At 35.8% G+C, this 19,639-nt stretch overlaps 1 protein-coding gene across 6 annotated transcripts in view; it reads right to left on the reverse strand.

Moving 5' to 3' along the window:
• The window catches only part of FAM193A (family with sequence similarity 193 member A), a 252,632-nt gene that overhangs the window by 43,186 nt on the left and 189,807 nt on the right, over nt 1-19,639 (reverse strand). For 5 of the 6 annotated variants that reach the window (XM_069070946.1, XM_069070939.1, XM_069070911.1 and 2 more), the window contains 5 exons: nt 16,957-17,069; nt 16,581-16,823; nt 8,622-8,775; nt 7,854-8,033; nt 5,535-5,786 (listed from right to left, as the gene is read on the reverse strand). In XM_069070946.1, coding sequence (XP_068927047.1) covers nt 5,535-5,786; nt 7,854-8,033; nt 8,622-8,775; nt 16,581-16,823; nt 16,957-17,069 — 942 coding nt within the window. The remainder of the gene's footprint in view (nt 1-5,534; nt 5,787-7,853; nt 8,034-8,621; nt 8,776-16,580; nt 16,824-16,956; nt 17,070-19,639) is intronic. The other variant, XM_069070930.1, reaches the window with a different exon arrangement.

Below are 19,639 nucleotides of genomic sequence, written 5' to 3' on the forward strand. Positions count from 1 at the left end.
TTAAGAGAAGAACAAAAGGATATGCAAAGTTACAAGTAGGAAAAATAACTTCTGACTTGTGTGGGAGTTACATGAAAGCTTCATGGAAGAGATCACATTTGAAACAAGCAAAAGAGGCAACAGGCTTAGAAATGTTTAGCAATAAGCTTGTGGCCAAGTTGGAGAACTACAACCATGATCTCTCAAGGTCCAGGGGTCTCAGAGTTCATATTTAGAATGACAACTGTGGAATAATATAAGGTTTGGAAATCATTAAAGAATGAGTTGTATTTTTTTAGACTGGAAAGGAAACAAAGTAAGCTCACCTGGTTCTTTTCTTTTAATAGAAAATTTTATTATGTTCTTGGTACATTGCAAACATTATTGCTAATAAACATGGCTGCTGAGACATCCTCAATCCATTAGAGCTAAAATAAATTTCATCTGTATTTATCTAGTGAGGAGAGGCATCTCTACCCCAAGTTAAATAGGTTGTAGTTGAATATTTAAAGGCCATCATAAAAACAGGAAAAACATGAGTCTAATTGACAAAATTTTTACTGGCTGGAATGAAAACTAATAGGTCATCTTCTAAATCTTGGCCTATTACAAAAGAATTCTAACAAAAAAGGGATTTGTGGCCACTTCACAGTAAACAGAAATTTCTATTAACCATAAACATCCATACTATGCTTACCCTCTAAGAGGAATATGCAGATTAAACAAGATTCTGCTATATTTTCTGCTATAAGATAATCCCACTGAACTTCTCTTTTTGGCCCTGCCAAAATACCAGTCCCAGAAAACTCTATACAACCACTAAAACAAAGAGATCAGACACCATTTCACTATGTCAATGTCAGAATCTATTCGGGACTTCATCTTTTAACTTATCTGTTGCTAAACTCTTCAAGTTATTAGTCTAAAATGCCATCAATTTTGATTCTACCCAGAACCACTAGAATACCACATTTATCCTTAATATCATCACATTTCCTCTCAATGGAAAAATTTCATGGGTCTCTTTATATTCATCATTCAAGACACTCTTTAGCCCCTCTCCCTCTCTTACCTGCAGAATACACACCCATCATCTCCTTTCCAGTCACAGTGCTTTATAAATATTCCATTTTTCCACATTACTCTTCTATCTTAAGACCCTGTCTTTCCCCTGGTCTATGTTTTTAAATGACTGAATAATTCTCATCATTTCTTATTAGAACTCCATCACTCTATTACCCTACTACAACCACAGAAACATTATTTAACCTTAGATGATCTTATATTTCAGAATACAGATGATCCTGACATAACACATTTAGTGATAAAACAATAGCAGCAGTAGCAGAACAACAAAAACTAGGCTATTAGAATATCTTTGTTTTACAGTATTTTATTTTCATGAAAAATTTGATGCAAGGTATAATTATCTTAAGTGTTCTGCACATGCACATAAAACAGTCATGATAAAGTCAGCAGCAGAATCACAAAATCTCTTTGAAAGAAATCATATCCCATATGCATACCATAGGGTGGGGAGGGAAGGGAGGGAGAGAGAATTCGAAACTCAAGGAATTGTGGATCTGAATCTTGTAAATTAAAAGTAAACAAATTAAAAAAAAATAAAAAGAAAAAAATTATTGTGACGTGCCTAACACAAGACCTAGAACATGGTAAGCACTGTATACTTGTTAATTATTATTATTTCTTTCACTGAATGTTTTATATTGGGTTTTAAATGTGATTGGTACAAAATGCTAAAGGTGATAAAAATGAATGATTTCTAATATAAGATTAATTTGAAAATAAAAAAAAGAATCACAAGTTAGAGCATATTCCTTAAAAGTTTACGTAGGGATATGCTATGGAGATTTTTCTTAGATGTTCATGTTCATAGCAGAGTGGGGCTCATAAAAGAAACACTTCTCCACTTGCTGAGACAGACCATCACAAACAAACTTTACAATAGGTGTCCTTACAGTGAAAGATTAAGGCAAAACTTTGAATTATATTGAGAAATAAAACTGCCTCTGAGGCAGATTGGGAGGAAATATATAACGAACTTTTAATGTTACTAATGCCTATAAGGTGGCAGTTTGCCTTATCTGCATCACCAAATGCAATTTTTCAGTGCTTCTTTAAGCTTAGTGACATAATTCAGGGAGTGAATCTGGAAGTTTAATGGCAAGAAAAAAAGAATGGGGTGGGGGTGTCAATAAACGTATATTAAGTACTTACTATCTGCCAAAGAAAAAAACTTCTTATCAAAAGCAACTAAATTATTAACACTTAAAGGACAAATAGGATTAATTCTAAAAAATGAGTATGCCAGAAAGGCTTTATTTTTCCTTTATAAAATTCAATAATGGAATGTCTCTGTGACCAGTTTTGGCTTTATGGCTTTATCAAATCTAAACAAGTGGCCAAGACACCTGACTGTGCAAGACAAGAAAGGCAGACCCAGGTCATTAAAAAAAAAAATGGTTAATAATCCAGAATTAAACATACTAAGTACTGCTAATAATAAATACTGCTAAAACAATAATTAAATAAAGAATCTGGAAGGAGATACAGACTCAGAAGCAATTAATGATGGCATGGCTTCATGAAAGTTCCATCAATGTTAGACAATCCTCAGTACATATAGGTATGCATGTGTTTTAAACTATACCTTTAATCAAGAGAATTTCAGTACACAATTCTGTTGGCAATCTAGTTCTTTATTAATTTCAAGCATCTCCATGAAATCATACTCTTATATTACTTGCTATTATGGAAGGGGTCTTAAAAATAATTTAGTTCACCCTCCTGTCTACTATAATAATCCCCCAAACAATATTCCTCTGCTTGAATACTTGAGAGTTTACTTCTCAATAATACGTGGAAGATTTGGCACCTTTAAAACTAAGGTTACATGGGCGGCTAGGTGGTGCAGTGAATAGAGCACCGGCCCTGGAGTCAGGATGACCTGGGTTCAGATCTGGCCTCAGACACTTAACACAAAAAAACAACCATGTGATCTTGGACAAGTCACTTAACCCCAATTGCCCTACAAAAAGCAAAACAAACAAACAAACACCAAAAAAACCCCACCAAACAAAAAAACCAAGGTTATAGTACCAGTAGGACTCAACTATTTTCCACAAGATCTTATGAGTTGGTAAATACTATATTAGACCACTGTTAACAGATATTGATTTATTTATAACAATCATTTTTTAAAAGTCAAAAATTAAATGGATAGCTAGAAGTGATATTTTTTTTTGTCATGTAATTTTCCCTTAGTTCCATGCACAGACTCATTTTCATAATGGAAACAAATATTTCTGGCATTTGCTTTCATCTAGGCATTTAACTTTCCCAAGTTACAGTAAGGATTCTCTAGTTTTTGAAAGGTATAATGACATCATAGGCATAACATAATTATAAAAATTAGGGAAAGTCATCATTTAAATATCAGATGAAAATGAAATTTTTCATTAACTACAGTTTATTTCTCCAACATAAACATCAATATTCAGTCAATGTATTGTCCTTAATTTAATTTTCCTGGTATTAATATGAGTATTTGACATGGTGTTTAGCCCTGAATTTTTAATCCTATACTTATCAGCATTATCTCTCACTTTTGAATTGCCTGTGGTCTGGCACCTTTCATAAATCTCTTAGAACAAGGGTTCTTAACTTTCTGAAATTCATGAACTTCTTTTAATAATATATTGATAAATTATTTTTAATATAACTGGTGTCCTTTGAGGTCCTATGTATTTTCTATTCATTTAAAAAACATTATTCTGAGAAGTCTATAGGCTTTACCAGACTCCTAAAGGGTCCATGATACAAAAAAAAGTCAAGAATCTCTGTTTTAGGTCAATAGGTAGGACTACCATGATACAAATGTTAAAATGAACAGTAATAAAATGGTGCCAGGCCCCAAATTGCTTTCTTTTTTTTTTCTTTTTGGAGGGCAACTGGAGTTAAGTGACTTGCCTAAGGTCACACGGCTAGTTTTTGTGTTAAGTGTCTTAGGCCGAAATTTGAACTTGGGTCCTCCTGACTCCAGGGCCATTGCTCTATTCACTGTGCCACCTAGCTGCCCTGCAAATTGCTTTCTTTCAAACAGAGTTTTCTTTATTATGAGTCTATGCATGGCTTTGGGGCAGGAGTGAGGGAAAATGAAATATCTAATTGTCATTACCTATAATATACCTTGTTGGACTTCCCTGATTTTGAAAAGAATAGATCAAAGTCGTAGGTTTTAGAAAACTCTACAAAGAAAAAAGTATGGCAGGGCATCCTGTATTGTCCAGACATGACTTTGCTCCCAAGTAATACAGATTTGAAGTTCAGAATGCAAAGTGACTATTCTCCAACTTTATTAACTGATTAATAGGAAAATAAAGGCTCAAACATAGGTCAAAGTAAAGATAAAGACCATGAACAGAAAAACTTGAAGTTGGATACACAAAAAATACTGTATTATGCTAAAAAAGAAAAAAGATTAATGTATAACAAAAACTGTTGAAGTCATATATCAGAATGGTAGACAAAATTATAGAATACCATGGAAATGGAATTATCATCAGGAGTCTGACCTAGATATGATCTATACTAACTATATTCATTAAAAAAAACAAACATTTATTAAGCAACACTGTAGAGGACACTATTGGGTGACACGGGAAAAGCAAGATAAGTTTACTTCTCTATGGAGTTTATAGCACAGTAGCAATAGAACACAAAGATAGTTTAGACTAACAATTTTTTATCTTCACTACTCTATAATGTACTGAATGCTACATAATATCTGCGGGAAAGGTCATTATCAAATGGGGTAATCAGGGAAAATATTCTAATTTAAGATCTTGGAAAGAATTCCATTTTTTGATCTTCTATAGCTAGCTGCAACATACCAAAAGAGTAATAATACATTAAGAAAAATACCTAATTAAAATCACCATTAGTGATAAAGAACAAATAAAGCCTAACTGAAGCAATACTGTTGTGTACTACACAAAGATGAAGATGAAACTACCAAAAAAAAAAAAAGCCAAAGCGCAAGCCACTAAATCCATAGAGTTCCATGCAGTTTACTCCAGCACAGTGGCCTGCCCACAATAAGCACCTGATAAAGATTTGTTGAAAGAATAAAAGTAAAAGACTATTTTTTAATACAGTGGACCAGCATGAAATCGTGATATGGAAAGAGCATTGGGATTCAGGAAATCGCCGTTCTTTAATTGTGCTCTTTCAAATTCGGAGCTCTGTAGCCTTAGACCTAAGACACTTCTCCAACTATAAAATAAAGAGACTGGACAAAATAATCTATAAAAGTTCCTTCCCACTTTAAATCTCCAGAGTTGTAACTTCTTTCTTTCCAGGGGAAGGAATATTTGAGGACCCTTTGATTGACGATAAAGCTAATGATGGACATTCTTCTTTCCAAACACTCATTTTAATATATTTGTTTTCATAATATTTATTCATTCAAGATAGAAGCAACTGGTAAAACTGCTATAGCAACAGATAGGTGGCAGTTCTTTAACGTGACTTACCTTACTGTGTGTAAAGGGGGATGCTGTATACAAAGTGGGGTGAATAAGAGGACGAGGCAGATGTGGAATAGTATGTAAAGGTAAATGTCCATGAATGTGAGGGTAAAGGTGAAGTGCAGGATGTGCAGGTTTTTCTGGGTTCATAAACTGGTGACCAGCAGGAAGACGGCCAGCTGCCAGTGCTGATGCAGTCAGACCAGAAGCTTCTTGTTTACAGACATGGCATTCACAAGTATTTAGACCTGGGTCAGCCTAAAATGAAAAAAAATTACCTGTTAATTAGGTAAACTAAGGAATTACCTTTAAAATCTCACAAAATGTAATTTGTCTCTGAATAGTTAAACAATAAATGCAAAGGTTAAAAAATTCATTAACAATTAAAAAATTCATTAATAGTGCTGTCATAGAATCTTTGGAAATAGAAGTATACTTATGTAGAAAAAAGACAGACACATTCATACTGTCATACTCTAGTTACCATCAGCAAGAAATGGACCAGATATTCTGGAAGACTTCATTTTAAACGAAAATATTCACATCTTAATGAGTACTATAAAAGAAATTAGAGCAACAAAAGTCAGATCTATAAGTACAAAATGAAAAGATTTTTGAAAAGTGTTTCATTTTTGCAATCTTAATGATCAATGCAGATTGTTGCACAATCATTCTAATGGTAAGCTACCTCGATCACTTGTCAAATTGGCTGAAATTAATAGACTGGCCATGCCTGGCCTGATCTGTTGTACTACGTCTAGACTGCCTAAGTAAATTATCCAAATTGCAAAGAAAGCTAATAAAAAATTTTAGATCTACCATACGTGGTATTAAATTGTGATTTGATTTACAGAAATATGGGATTCTACAGATTTCATTCTTTTATGAGTACAAAAGGTCCAAGTTTTTTTTTATCAAAATATAAAGGACCTTGAAGTCAGTCAACTGATTAATGAATATAATCAACTAAAGAAAAGTGGAGAGATATGTTAACAAAAATGAAATTTCTATTCATTTGTAATTTCTTTCACAAATGAAGAATAGACCTAGGACACCCTGAAAATCATTCTCTCAAATGTTGCTTATTTGTAACTTGGGTCTTTCCATTTCCCAAAATGAATTAGCATTGTTGGATGCTCCTTCCATCTATCATGGTGGCATAATTATCTCCCTGCCTCCACCACAACTGCCCATTCTATCTCACATAAAACTTATATGGCTAGAAATTTCTAATCAAGAAGATTACTTGTGTTAATCGCAGAACCCAGAGATATTAATTTATCCTGAAGATTACTATTATCTTCACTGTCATATTTATAAGATGTTAAAACGGTTTTAAAAGTGAAGTAACCCATAAAAACATGCATAGCAAATGAAATGTCCCAAGCTGTAAGGATTAAAAATAATCACTACTCTGCACTCATCCAATAGTTCCTCATGAGAACCTTTTGATTTGGTTTGCCAAGATTGTTTTATTAAGGTCATAATAATGTTGCTAGGTGGCAAAAATAAAAAAAAATCCCCCACCTGCCCCTCATTTGACTAGTGGAAGAATTAAACTGTCTGTAGGGACGTGTCCTTGGAGAAATGGAAAGTGAATATACACACAGACACTTATGTGTGTATGCATGTGCACTTAGTTTTAAGCAGATCTCTGACAGAAAGAGGACAATCTTTTTGGAGATGTAATACTCATTACTGTTTATATAATTTTATAACACTCCCTTTATCTTTCTTCTAAAAGACATTTGAAAGAAAAATGAAAATTAAAGTCCTATGTTGTTATATTATAACATAGAGGAAATGCTATGTTCAAGAAGAATGCAAATGGCAGTATAACTCTGGCAAGTTCCATCTAACAGGTCAGTTAAATTCAGAAGGGCTTATCATCAGACTAGGTACAGGTTAATGAATTTTCTAGACATACTAACTCTCTAAAATCATCTAGTAAGTAGTAGAAGAGTTCTGATCTGTTTTAGAGGTAGTAGTGCTCTCCTGAACAAAATCAAAGATCCTTGAAGTAGCTAAGTAAAAAAGAATTTATAAAGTTAATTTTGGAGAGTTTTGGGAGGGCTGTGACATCCCTTGAGATAAATGGGTTATTGCAAAACTAAGCTTAGGTATTATGAATTTAATCAAAGGAAATAAAGTAGAAATGGGGCTATATTTAATATTGCTTTTGGGGGGAGGGGAGAGAAAAAAAAAGAAAAAGAAAACTTCCCTTAATCTGAATCTCAGAAGTTGATGGCTTTTATGATATAAAAAAAAGTTCAGAAAGGGTCATATGTCAAGCTAAAAAACCTTTAATAACAAACTACCCTATACCTGTTGACTTGGATAAGATGGTGGTGGACTATCCACTTTAGCTTCATCTTTTCTGGGACTTCTTTTTCCTAGAGTTATTTCTTCCTTTTGAGTTCCTGGGGGTTCCCCACTGCTCTCTCCATCTGCTTCTTCATCATCAGCTTCTGAAGAACTACTACTAGTGCTGCTTACCTGAGGAGACTTTAAAAAAATTTTTTTAAAAGAAATTATATTTTTCAAATAAATCCCTTTGGTGTTTATTAGTCTGTAATAAGAAAGCTGACTAAAAATTTAAGTTATTTATTAATTGACAATTTAGAATCCTGTAAACTTGGCTCTGTAAACTAGCAGTGATTCACATTCAGAGTCTATAAAAAATGTCCTGGACAGAAGTCCAAATTATGGATAATGAAATTTCTAAGATATAAAACATAACTCTATTATGTATTTTTAAGACTAAGATAAATGGGAAGAGATGGTGCAAATTTTATGGGCTAATTGTCATATCTTATATACACTGCCCTTTGACAGGATCAATGCACATAGGATCATAGAATGAGAGTTGGATGGGATCTCAGAAAACATCTAGTCCAACCCCCTTACCTTACAAATTATTAAAAGTTAAAATTTCATTAAGACTTTTGGGACATGTATATTGAAGACATGGCAATTTGAGTTACTTCTGGAAAAAGTGTGCATGACTACCAACACAAGCAGATTTTAATGTCATCAACAAGGCATGTCAGGCAGCTAATTGACTCCATATCCATGACTGAATTCATACTGTACCTCATCTTTCAATGCCATGTTTTCACCTCCACCATTTAGTTCACTATGGATTCCATTCATGTTGGCTACAACCTCTGTGTCATCATAGTTATTCAATGGATAAATATCAGCAAATTTAGCTGATAAAGGTGCAACATCTTCATCATCACTACCACTGAGGAACAAAAACAAAACAGAACACAAAATCATAAGGCCAATTCTGGTAGATGAATTTAAAGGACACTTTAAAGATACTATTAGTAATAATGATGATAGCATGGAACAGTGCAAAGAGTACTGGAAATGAAGTTAGAAGGTTTAAGTTCAAATCGTGCTGTTAGGTACATAATAGCTTCAAGCATGGGCAAGTCTTGCCACTGCTTAGAGTTCAAGTTTGCTCTACTGAAATATAAGGAAAAGAGTTTTATTACATATTCTACTAGATTCTTGTTCATTAAGTCCCCTGCAAACTTTAAGGTATTTTACAAATGCGAGTTGCTACTACTGTTTTAAGCAGTAGCAAATGCCTTGATCTTTAAGATTTACATAACTACTTTCCTCCCAATAGTCCTGAGAAGTGGTAGTGTATTATCATATACAGTTTATAGATGAAGAAATTGGAGCTCCAAGTAAGAGATAAGTTGAATTTCTAATAAAAAGTCGGAGAGTTACTGTTAAATTATGTTTTAATGCTGCATACTTAGGAAAACAACATGTAATAACAGAAGCAGTATGGAATTCTATAGTGTATTACTATACTATACTGATGTAAATTATACTATTAATATACAGTTTTCACTTTATGTAAGTGGAATGCTCTGCAGACCTCTTGATTTTTATGTAATGCAAATTTACTCCTATTCACCCACTTCACTTAGTCTAGATAACAAAGGTATATACAAAAGAATACCTTTACGCAAGTTATAAGCTATACTATAACGTAGACTTATTAAACACTGTGCCATGATAATAAGCAGAATTATGAAATGAAAGGTAAAGTTAATGATAAAGTCTGCACAGTAAAGTTAATACAGGTGTGCAGTATACTGCTTCTCCCCCACCCACTGCATCTAGCCTTTATCACTGGTGGTTGGCAGCTCTGCAACTTTTTAAACAAAGCTATTAAGAGATGTTTGGACAGTGGCTCTCTTTTTTGTCTCGTATATCTGATGGCAACAAACAATATTATATAACCTCAACTAGTCTTTGAACTTTAAAAAATCTTGAAGTATCTGGATCCATCTTTTCAACACAAGAAAAAATTTCACTCAAATGATGAAATGCTTCTGCCACCTGTACTGGTGTGAACTTTGGGGTTTGCCCTTGGGTTCCAAAGCTTTCCTTTCTCCTTCTGCAACCTGTGCAACCAGCAGCTCAGTCAGATGTTCCTTTGTCAGGTCTTCTCCAAGAGACTCAATCAAGTCCTCCACAGTACTCTCATTTACTTCTAGCTCTAGTTCTTGTTTAATTTTACAATCTGGTTGTTCATTTCTTCCAATGTTTCATCTTTGTCAAATCCACAAAGAACTGCAGGCACACTTTCCCCCAAACTCTTTTCATATGTGTTTCTGTTACATCTTCCCATGCCTTGGCAATATTCCAGAATGCATAGTAAATAATATAAGGCTTCCAAAAAACTCTCAATGTCAGGTCCTTACTGTTTTAGTTGTGTCTGACTCTGTGATGACCCCTGTTGGGGGTTTTCTTGGCAAACATAATGGAGTAGCTTGCCATTTTCTTCTCTAGCTCATTTTACAGATGAAGAAATTGAGGAAAACAGGGTTAAGTGACTTGCCCAGGGTCACACAGTTGGTAAGTGTTTAGGCCAGATTTCAACTCACATCCTCCTGACTACAGGGCCCAAGCTCTATCCATTGTGCCACCAAGCTGCCAAGTCAAGTCCTTATTCTGTGTCCAAGTTTTCAATTGCCTGGGCAAATGTGTAAATAATATGCCTTAAAATTTGCAATCATTCCGTGATCCAAAGGTTGTAATAAGGTAGTGTTAGGGGGAAGATAGACCACTTTTACATTTTTATTAAAATTATCCAGATGGGGAGGGTGACCTGGGACATTATCCGAAATAAGCAGAATCTTGAAAAGAATGCCATTATCATTACAAAAAACTTCTTGGGAAAGAAGCAGTGTATAAGCCAGGAGTCAAAGATGATAAAGTTATCCATACTTTAGGGTTACTGAAATAATGAACAAGTGCTTGTTGATTATATTCTGAGCAGTGCACAAGAAAAGATTTTAATTTTCAAGTCCCAGATGCACTTGAGGGTGCATTCCCTTCAAGCAGAAGTGTAACTCTATTTTTCAAAGCTTTATGCCTTGGCATAATTTTTTCCTTCACTAAGATGTAGGTTTTTTTTTTTTTTTAAAGCAATCGGGGTTAAGTAACTTGCTCAAGGTTACATGGCCAGTTATTTCTGGGTGTGGTGCTAAGTATCATACTCCGGATTCGATCCCAGGTCATCCCGACTCTGGGGCTGGTGCTCTTACTCACTGAGCCACCTGGCCACCCCTAAGCAATTGGGGTTAAGTAACTTGCTCAAGGTTATACAGCCAGGTGTTTCTGGGTGGGTGCTAAGTGTCTGAGCCCGGATTCAATCCCAGGTCATCCTGACTCTGGGGCCAGTGTTATTACTCACTGTGCTACCTGGCTGCCCTAAGATGTAGGTTTAAGATGGTGTTCTTTGATAAAATGGGTCAGTTCTGTCTACATTAACTATTTGCTCCAGCAAGTAGGGACATTAATCTATTATTTTTTTGTAGGAACTCTAGAAACTTCTCTGTTGCTTCAATATCTGCACTAGCAGCCTTTCCTGACAACTGAACATTATGAAATTTTTCATGATTTTTAAATTGTTGAAACCAACCACCTGTTGGTTTTTGCTGTAATTACTGCTGTAAATAATTGTTTTCCTTCAGAGTGCTTTATATTTAAATCTTCAATGAGGCTTTAAGCCTTGACCTGAATTTGTCATCAAGCTTACAGGAACATTCTTCTCAGTGTGGTCTTCTATCTATATAGTTAAGAGTTTCTTCATCTCTAGAATAGCACCTTTTCTTTGTTTCAACAGTTAAGTCAACTTCATGCAAGCACTGCCTTTTGTGTATGTACTCCTGTATCCAAGTAGCATCCTTCACTATGGTATTCACAGTCAACGCCACAAGACTAAGTTCACAAATGATGATACATTCCTTGATCGAACTGGTTTGGTTGAGAAGAAGTGACTTAACAGGATGAAAAAAGCTGGAAAGATTGATGATAAGCCAGAGACCTATGCTATGATTCACTGATTGGGAAGTTAAATAATGCAGAGAAAGAACTTGCTGAGATTTCAGAGAAGTTGAAAGTCTCAGGCAAAGCCCTGTTAGAATCTGCACCTCAGGATTCTTTGGATGCATTCATGACAGAAATCAAATCAGGGAGCACATTAGATGGTGTGTCCCGGAAAAAGCTTCATTTAAGAACCTTTGAGCTGAGAAAAGAACAGCAGAGACTTAAAGGGCTGATTAAACTTGTGAAACCAACAGAGATGCCAGAGCTTAAAAAGATTGAAAGCCAGGCTGAAAATTTGGAAAACAAGCCTAAAAAGCTAATGTTGCCTCTTTTTGGTGCCATGAAAGGAGGAAGCAAACTTAAATTAAAAACTGGAACAGTAGGGAAGTTGCCCCCTAAGTGTCCAGCACTCCCTCCAAGTTTAATAAGAATGAAGGATGAGCCTGAAGAAGAGGAAGAGGAGGAAGAAGAAGAACACAAAGAACAAATAGAATCCATGGATCATGAATCTCTTAAAATGGAACTGCAGTCAGAAGAAGCAATGCAAGAAATTTGTCCAACTCCAAATCTTTCAGATCAGAAGAAACTGATGGATACCAGACATGAAACAGGGTCTTCTTCGACTCAGCCTAGCCAGGCAGGACTGAATAAAGGATCCCCAGAGGTTGAGGGAGAGACTGTGGTACAAGGGGAGTCCTCAGAATCAAAAAATAGCTACAAGCAGAACAAGGAAGTACTGAAGAAAGCTGCTGGTCCAAGCAGATTAACACAGGTCCTTTCCTCAAAGTATCCAGAAGATGATCCAGACTACTGTGTGTGGATACCACCTGAAGGCCAGAGTGGTGACGGCAGGACCCATCTTAATGAAAAATATGGCTACTGATTTCTTCGAGCTCACAAATCCTTTCTTTTATTTGTTACTACCCAAGAGAGGACATTGTGGTATGTGCATTAACCAGTGCAGTTTGTCATCATTTCAAGTTGAATGGCCAAGGATGAGGCATTTGGTCGACCACTTGTAAAAAACTGGATGGCTTGATTTCTTCAACCTGATTCTTGACTTTCTGAACTGATGACCTTTGATCTTTGTCTCCTTTTGGAAATGTTTCACGTGCTTGGTGTTCATGCATCAAAGTGAAAGTTTGTGTATGTATGTAAGATAAGAACTGTATATTTCCAGGCCAAGTAAAACAAGAGAAAAGTATGTTTTCATGGGTTTTCTACATCATTAAAAATGAGATTAAAAAAAAAAAGACTAAGTTCACAAGTTATCAATGACAGTTTTTGTCCTCCATATTTTCTAATTATTTTCATTTCCAAGTGTATTGGCTTATGTTTAAGAGATGGTTCACAGGGTGGCTAGGTGGCGTGGTGAAGTGACCCTGGAGTCAGGAGGATCTGAGTTCAAATTCAACCTCAGACATTTAACACTTACTAGCTGTATGACCTTGGGCAAGTCACTTAACCACAACTGCCCTGCCTTCCTCCCTCCAAAAAGAAAAATAAAAGAGATGGTTCACTTTCCCCCTCAACAGTATGTTTGCCACTAGCCATGGAAAAAAATTACTGAACACAGGGAAAAGCAAAATATCACTCACTGTCTGCAGACATGTAGGAATCGACTTAGAGATGCTTCTCAGCTTCCCAAAACTGTTTAAACTGTCTGTATTACATAACATCTTATTATACAGACCCTGCTTTGCATAAGGAATTTTTTGTAAATTTTTTCGGGATGTGGGTTTCTTTCAGAATTCTCTATGCAGAGTCAAATTTGTGTAATGTGAATTTATGTAAAACAAGAACTATTTGTACCATGTATGATATTGTATGGCATACTCTAAGTGTATGTATATTATATGTATTTATTAGATATATAGATTATATAGTATACTACTTATTTAGGATACAGTATCGTATACTATGTATGTATACAATATCTATACTATGCACACACAATTACTGTATACGTGCAATAGTATAGCATATAAAATAGTATAGTAACATTATAGAAATCCACTGAAATCAATATACTATTATTGTATATCAACAGAATATCATATGAATATAGTATATAATAGTATAATAAAATAATATACTACAGAAATCTATACATTTTATATAATGGTATACTATTAGTATATTATAAAAACAGTATACTAACAGTCTACTATACAATAGTACTGAATTGTATGCTATACACTATTGTATACTGCATTATAATATAATAGTATATTATTATGATGATATACTATACTAAATTCTATTATACTATGTAAACACTATTCTATATTATTATATTATACTACATTACTATATTGTATTAAAAAGCTTTTTCCTTATAACAACCTTGTGAGGTAACAGTACAAATATCACAAGTCCTTTTTTATGTTTAAGGAAAGCTTTAAGGCTTAGTGACATGCACAAGGTCACACAGATAGAAGGAAGCGGTAGAGCCAGAACTTAAAACCACATCTCTTAAATCCAAATCCAATGCTTTTCCTACTAACTTACATTTCCTATCCAAAATTAATGAGAATTGGTGAAAATGTGTAACAATGAAAATAGGTATGGATACATTTATAGTAGTTAGTGCTGGCTTTGTAGTCAGTAAAACCAGAGTTTAAATGCAGTCTCAAATACTTAGGCTGTGTGACTGAGCAAGTCACTTAACTTCTGACTGCCTTAAGTTTCCTCAAGGGTAAAATGGGGATTAAAGCACATATTTCATAGTGTTGTCATGAGGATCAAACAAGACAATATTTGTAAAGTACTTAGGCTAGTTCATGGTAACACAGTGGTAACATGTTAACGCATTGTAACACTGATTTATAAATGCTTGTCCCGTCCCCCCCGCCCCTTTCCATGGCCTACAATATAATCTGGATATGCTAACAATGTTGGTGTCAGACTTTGCAAATATACCATAAGAAAGAATAATTTAAGTATTTTGGGGGACAAATGTACTTTCCCCTGATCTTGCCCACCCTACTGCAAAAAAGGAAGTCAATACACACCACAGTTAGCAATTTTGCGAGGCCCTAGAGAAAAACAAATGCATTGCCTTAAAAAAAAAAATTAAAAAGACACACTGTGGGTGGCACAGTGAATACAGCATTGGCTCTGAAGTCAGGAGGACCTGAGCTCAAATTCGGCCTCAGACACTTCCACACATTTCCATCTTGTGATAACCTTTTCCTATTCATTGAAGACCCAATTCAGATGCCACTTCTTCCATGAGCTTCCCCTAATTCCCCTCCCTCTATTCCCCAACTACTATTCCCATTTCAACTGTCCCATGACTTTGATGGACCTTTCCTTTTCCCTCATCTTACTCTGCCTTGTACTTCTCTTTTCTCAATATGCTTCCCATAAAGAGTATGAACTCATTTAGAACAGCTGTGGCAGATCTACTTTTATTCTCAGTGCTTATATCATACTGCCTTGCAAATAGACCACTTCATAACTATCTACTATATGAAAAGCAGCTTATATTTATGGATACATGGCACATTACATACTTTATATCAACTATTTCAAAACTCAGCACAAGGGATATAACTATCTTATATTATAACATATTATATTTATAAACAGGAAAAAGACTGAGAAATTAAACAACATATCCAAGGTAAGTAAATGGAGGAACTAGTTCTTAATTCCAGGGGTTCTGACTCCCGGTACTATGTTCTTTTCACTAGATAACAAAGTGTTTTTGTTCCGGTGCCATTAAAGATAAGTGGTTACTTAGGGGCAGCCAGGTGGCTCAGCGAGTAAGAGCACCGGCTCCAGTGTCGGGATGACCTGGGTTTCAAATCTGGGCTCAGATACTTAGCACCATACCCAGAAATAACTGGTCGTGTAACCTTGAGCAAGTTACTTAACCCTGACTGCTAAAAAAAAAAAAAGATAAGTGGTTACTGAAGAGACTGCATTCATACCAAGCAATGACTAAAAATATTTCTTTAGACATTTCCCTTTTGTTCTTGTAAAATAATCTGGGTTTTTATATAAGCCTTGGTTTTTAAGTTATCCCAAGATAATCCTTTATAAAGAGATGGGTGTGTCTATGAAGTTTACATATTATTTTGAGACAGTCTGGTGAATATTATTGCAAATTCAAAAAAGGATTTCAGAATTATCAAGATTTGGGCATAAAGCAACTCAAGAGGAGGAATGTGAATTAACAGGAAGAGTGCCACTCTCAAGAAATACTGGAATCACTGATCTAGAATGGGAATTAATTGGCAATACAAATGAATTAATTCCAGGTTATTATATAATAATGGAGCTTTAACAAAAAGCTTAAAACTGAAAAAAATTCATGCTGTTTCCTGTTAAAATGTCATTATTGTTCTAGGAAGAAAATGACCCATCAAATTTCACACTAAAATAATGATGAAAAACTTGCTTCTACCAAATTATATAGAATTTTAAAACTCTAACTTTATAGACAATTCCCAATGTACCAACATGTTTTTCTTTAACTGACAGCTTATTTTTTGTTTCATTTAACAAAAACTCTTTAAGTTCAAGCTATATATTTCAATATCTTTTAAAAGCTGGTTTTCAGAAAAAAAAAAAAGCTCTATCTTCTTTAGACAACTTTTTAACCTTTTATCTATAGATCTTTTATTATTAGTTTATTGAAACTTTTGAAACTTCACCCCCGGCCCCTGCCAAATCAAGACTTACAAATTTGGGGCAGAGCCGTTGTCTGTGAGGATGAGTCTGGGATGTTGCTGAATTGTAATAGGAGAGCTGGAACCTGACCCTGAGCTTGCTGATGACATACTAGGTGGGCGCATCTCAGAAAGATAGTCAGGAGCAGAATCAACTTGCAGTGGTAGTTGATTAATATGCATGTCATCAGTGATTGGTGAGTCCATGATGCCACATGTAAGGATGTGTGAAAGGCTGCAGTCATCACAAGTACATCTAATTAAGAATTAAATATAATTATAAAGATATTCAAAACAAAATTAAACTTTTTTTAAAAAGCCATTCTAGTTTTCTGTCTGGTAGACTAAAGATGAAATATTCTCTATGGAGAACCATCGGCAATGCTTACCTTCTCCTATAATTGCAGTTCGGACAGTCAGGCATGCTCAGACGTGATGATAACATATGCCTCATTGTATCTGTGAAGTTGTTCTCTCCTGCTAGTGCTTTCTTATTATTTAGCTAGAGCAAATAACAAAAGAACAGCTTAATTTTACAAGACATTTACAAACAAATATAATTCAAAATGTGAGTATAGAAATAGCCATATCTCTCAAACTATCCTATCTATCCTCACACACAGAACATGTATATCTTATCTCAGACAGAGAGAATCACAGCTGTAGGCCTTAGCAGTTATTCACTGAAGCCCCCCACTTGGCCATAAGGAAATGGAATTTGCAGAGAGATGAATTAGGTTCCCCAAGGTCACACAGATGGAGAATCTGAGTGTGAGTGTGTGTGGTGGAGGTGGGGGTGGGAGTGGGGAAGGGTGGTGGGGAGAGAAGAAGAGGGGAAATGGTTCACATATGATGTAGATATCACAGGAAATGTATGATATCTCAGAAGCTGGTCCTCTGTCCCATGTACCATACTGCCTTTTTTTTTTTTCCTTTTTGGAGGGCGGAAGGCAGAGCAATTGGGGTTAAGAAACTCGTCCAAGTTCACACAGTTAGTGTCAAGCGTCTGAGGCTGGACTTGAACTAAGGTCCTCCTGACTCCAGGGCCAGTGCTCTATTGTGATAGTAATGGCAATTAAAGATTCCCCTGTATTGGCTTGGTTTTCAAATTGATTGTGTTAAAACCCAGAGTTTGTTAATCCCACCTGTGGGATGGGCTTGTTGATGTGAAAAGAAAGTCCTGAACTGGGAGGAGCTGGTGATGTAGATTTGGAGAGACACTAGAGAGAGGCGGAAGATCTTTTTGGAAGCAGCACCTCGTGGAGAGAGAGAGACTAAGAGAATTGCTGGTGGCCGCTTTGAATTGCTCTGGACTTTTGAGACCTGCCCCCTGAGCTACCAAGGACTGAGGAGACATGGCTGTTTTGCTGGTACTTTGTCTGTCTGTTTTGATATTGTTTTGCCGGATTTGTCCACTGGTGAAAGACAGTCCTTTTGTTGAAGAAGTCCTGGAACCTGGCTGTTCGCTAGGAAGCCCTGAGACTGTCCTGCAGACAGAGAGTGAATACTGTCCACTGGTGAGGGACAGTGCTGTTGTTGCAGGGGTCTGGAGACTGTCCTGCAGACAGAATGAATACTGTCCACTGCTGTTGTTGCAGGGGTCTGGGAGCCTTTCTGTTGGTTCAGAAGCCCTGAAGAAGGATTTTCTTGTTGTATGTTTACAGAAATCCTGGGAGCGGGCTTTGCTAATGTGTTCAGGGGTTCTAGGACTGTTCTACAGACAGAGGATGAATTCATGAAGGGACTGGCAATGTATCTTATGGCCTTGCTAAGCCTTGTCTCCCCAGGAACTAAGATTGCTGAGAACTTGCCTCGTGTCAAGATGAAGAAAAGACCTCCATTTGGGTATTAAGTGCTGTGTTTAAACTTGATGTAACTCTGGGGTAGATTCAATTGTGATCCAGGGGTGGGGAACTTTTGACCTTATGTTTGGAAACTAATCTCCATTTGAGAAGAGGGGCTTTGTGGTGGACTTAATTAAGGTATAGCCTAGCGGTGGAGAAGTATTTAGAACAGGGACTTTGTAATTGATTGAATGATTGGAAGGTCCTGGGGTGGGGTAGTACTTGGAGATTATTTAATCACACTTAGTAAATGCTGTATTTTGAATGATGTCATGTTTTGATCTTCTCTGTTCTTGGTTTGTCACTGAATAAAATAGAGAGCACCTATGCTGGTATTTTGAACCTGGGAAGTTGCCTTTCTCTTGGCATTACATTACATCTATTCACGGCGCCACCTAGCTGCCCCTACAAACTGCTTTCTAAGGAGTTTCCTGTCTAAATTAAATGATAAGTCTTATATATACTATCTTTTATACTCCTATACACTAGTTTGTTCAGCCATTGCCCAAATGATAGCTATCTAATTTCTTGTTGGGTTTTTGCTTTGTTCTTACTACTACCAATAATGCTACTAGGAATACTGTCATACAGATAGGACCCATTTCTCCCATTAATAACTTCTTTCAGGTATAGTCAGTCACAGGGATCACCAAGGCAAAAGGTCCACAAGTCTCTCTCCACTCCACTATATCCTCTAGTCAGCCGCCAAAGTGATCTTCCCAACACACAGATCTGACCATATTACTCTCCTGATTCAATAAATTTCAGTAGCTCCCTACCACCTCCAGGATCAAATATGCAATCCTCTGACATTAAAGTCTTTCATTATCTGTCCCTTTACCTTTTTCCAGTCTTCTTATATGTTTCTCTCCCTTCACATACTCTGAGATCCAAAGACACTGGCCTCATTGCTTTTCCTAAATGACATACTCTTATCTCCTGAATTTGAGCATTTTCAATGACTGTTTCTCATACCTTGAACTGCCTACCTCCCCCTCTCTTGCCTTGACTTGCTTCAAATATTAGATAGAACCCAACTTTCTACAAGAAGCCTTTTCTAGTCTTTCTTGATCTTAATGCTTTCTGAGACTGCATCATCTCCCAATTTATAATGTATTTATCTTATTTCTATATAGTTGTTTGAATGTCATTTTCTTACTATGATGTTAGCTCCTTAAGAGTAGGGACTATTTTTTTTTTTAAAGCAATTGGGGTTAAGTAACTTGCT

The sequence above is a fragment of the Petaurus breviceps genome, unplaced genomic scaffold, assembly GCF_028583685.1.
Source record: "Petaurus breviceps papuanus isolate PSGF00001 unplaced genomic scaffold, PetGlider_PUasm1.0 140, whole genome shotgun sequence".
NCBI classification, from domain to species: domain Eukaryota; kingdom Metazoa; phylum Chordata; class Mammalia; order Diprotodontia; family Petauridae; genus Petaurus; species Petaurus breviceps.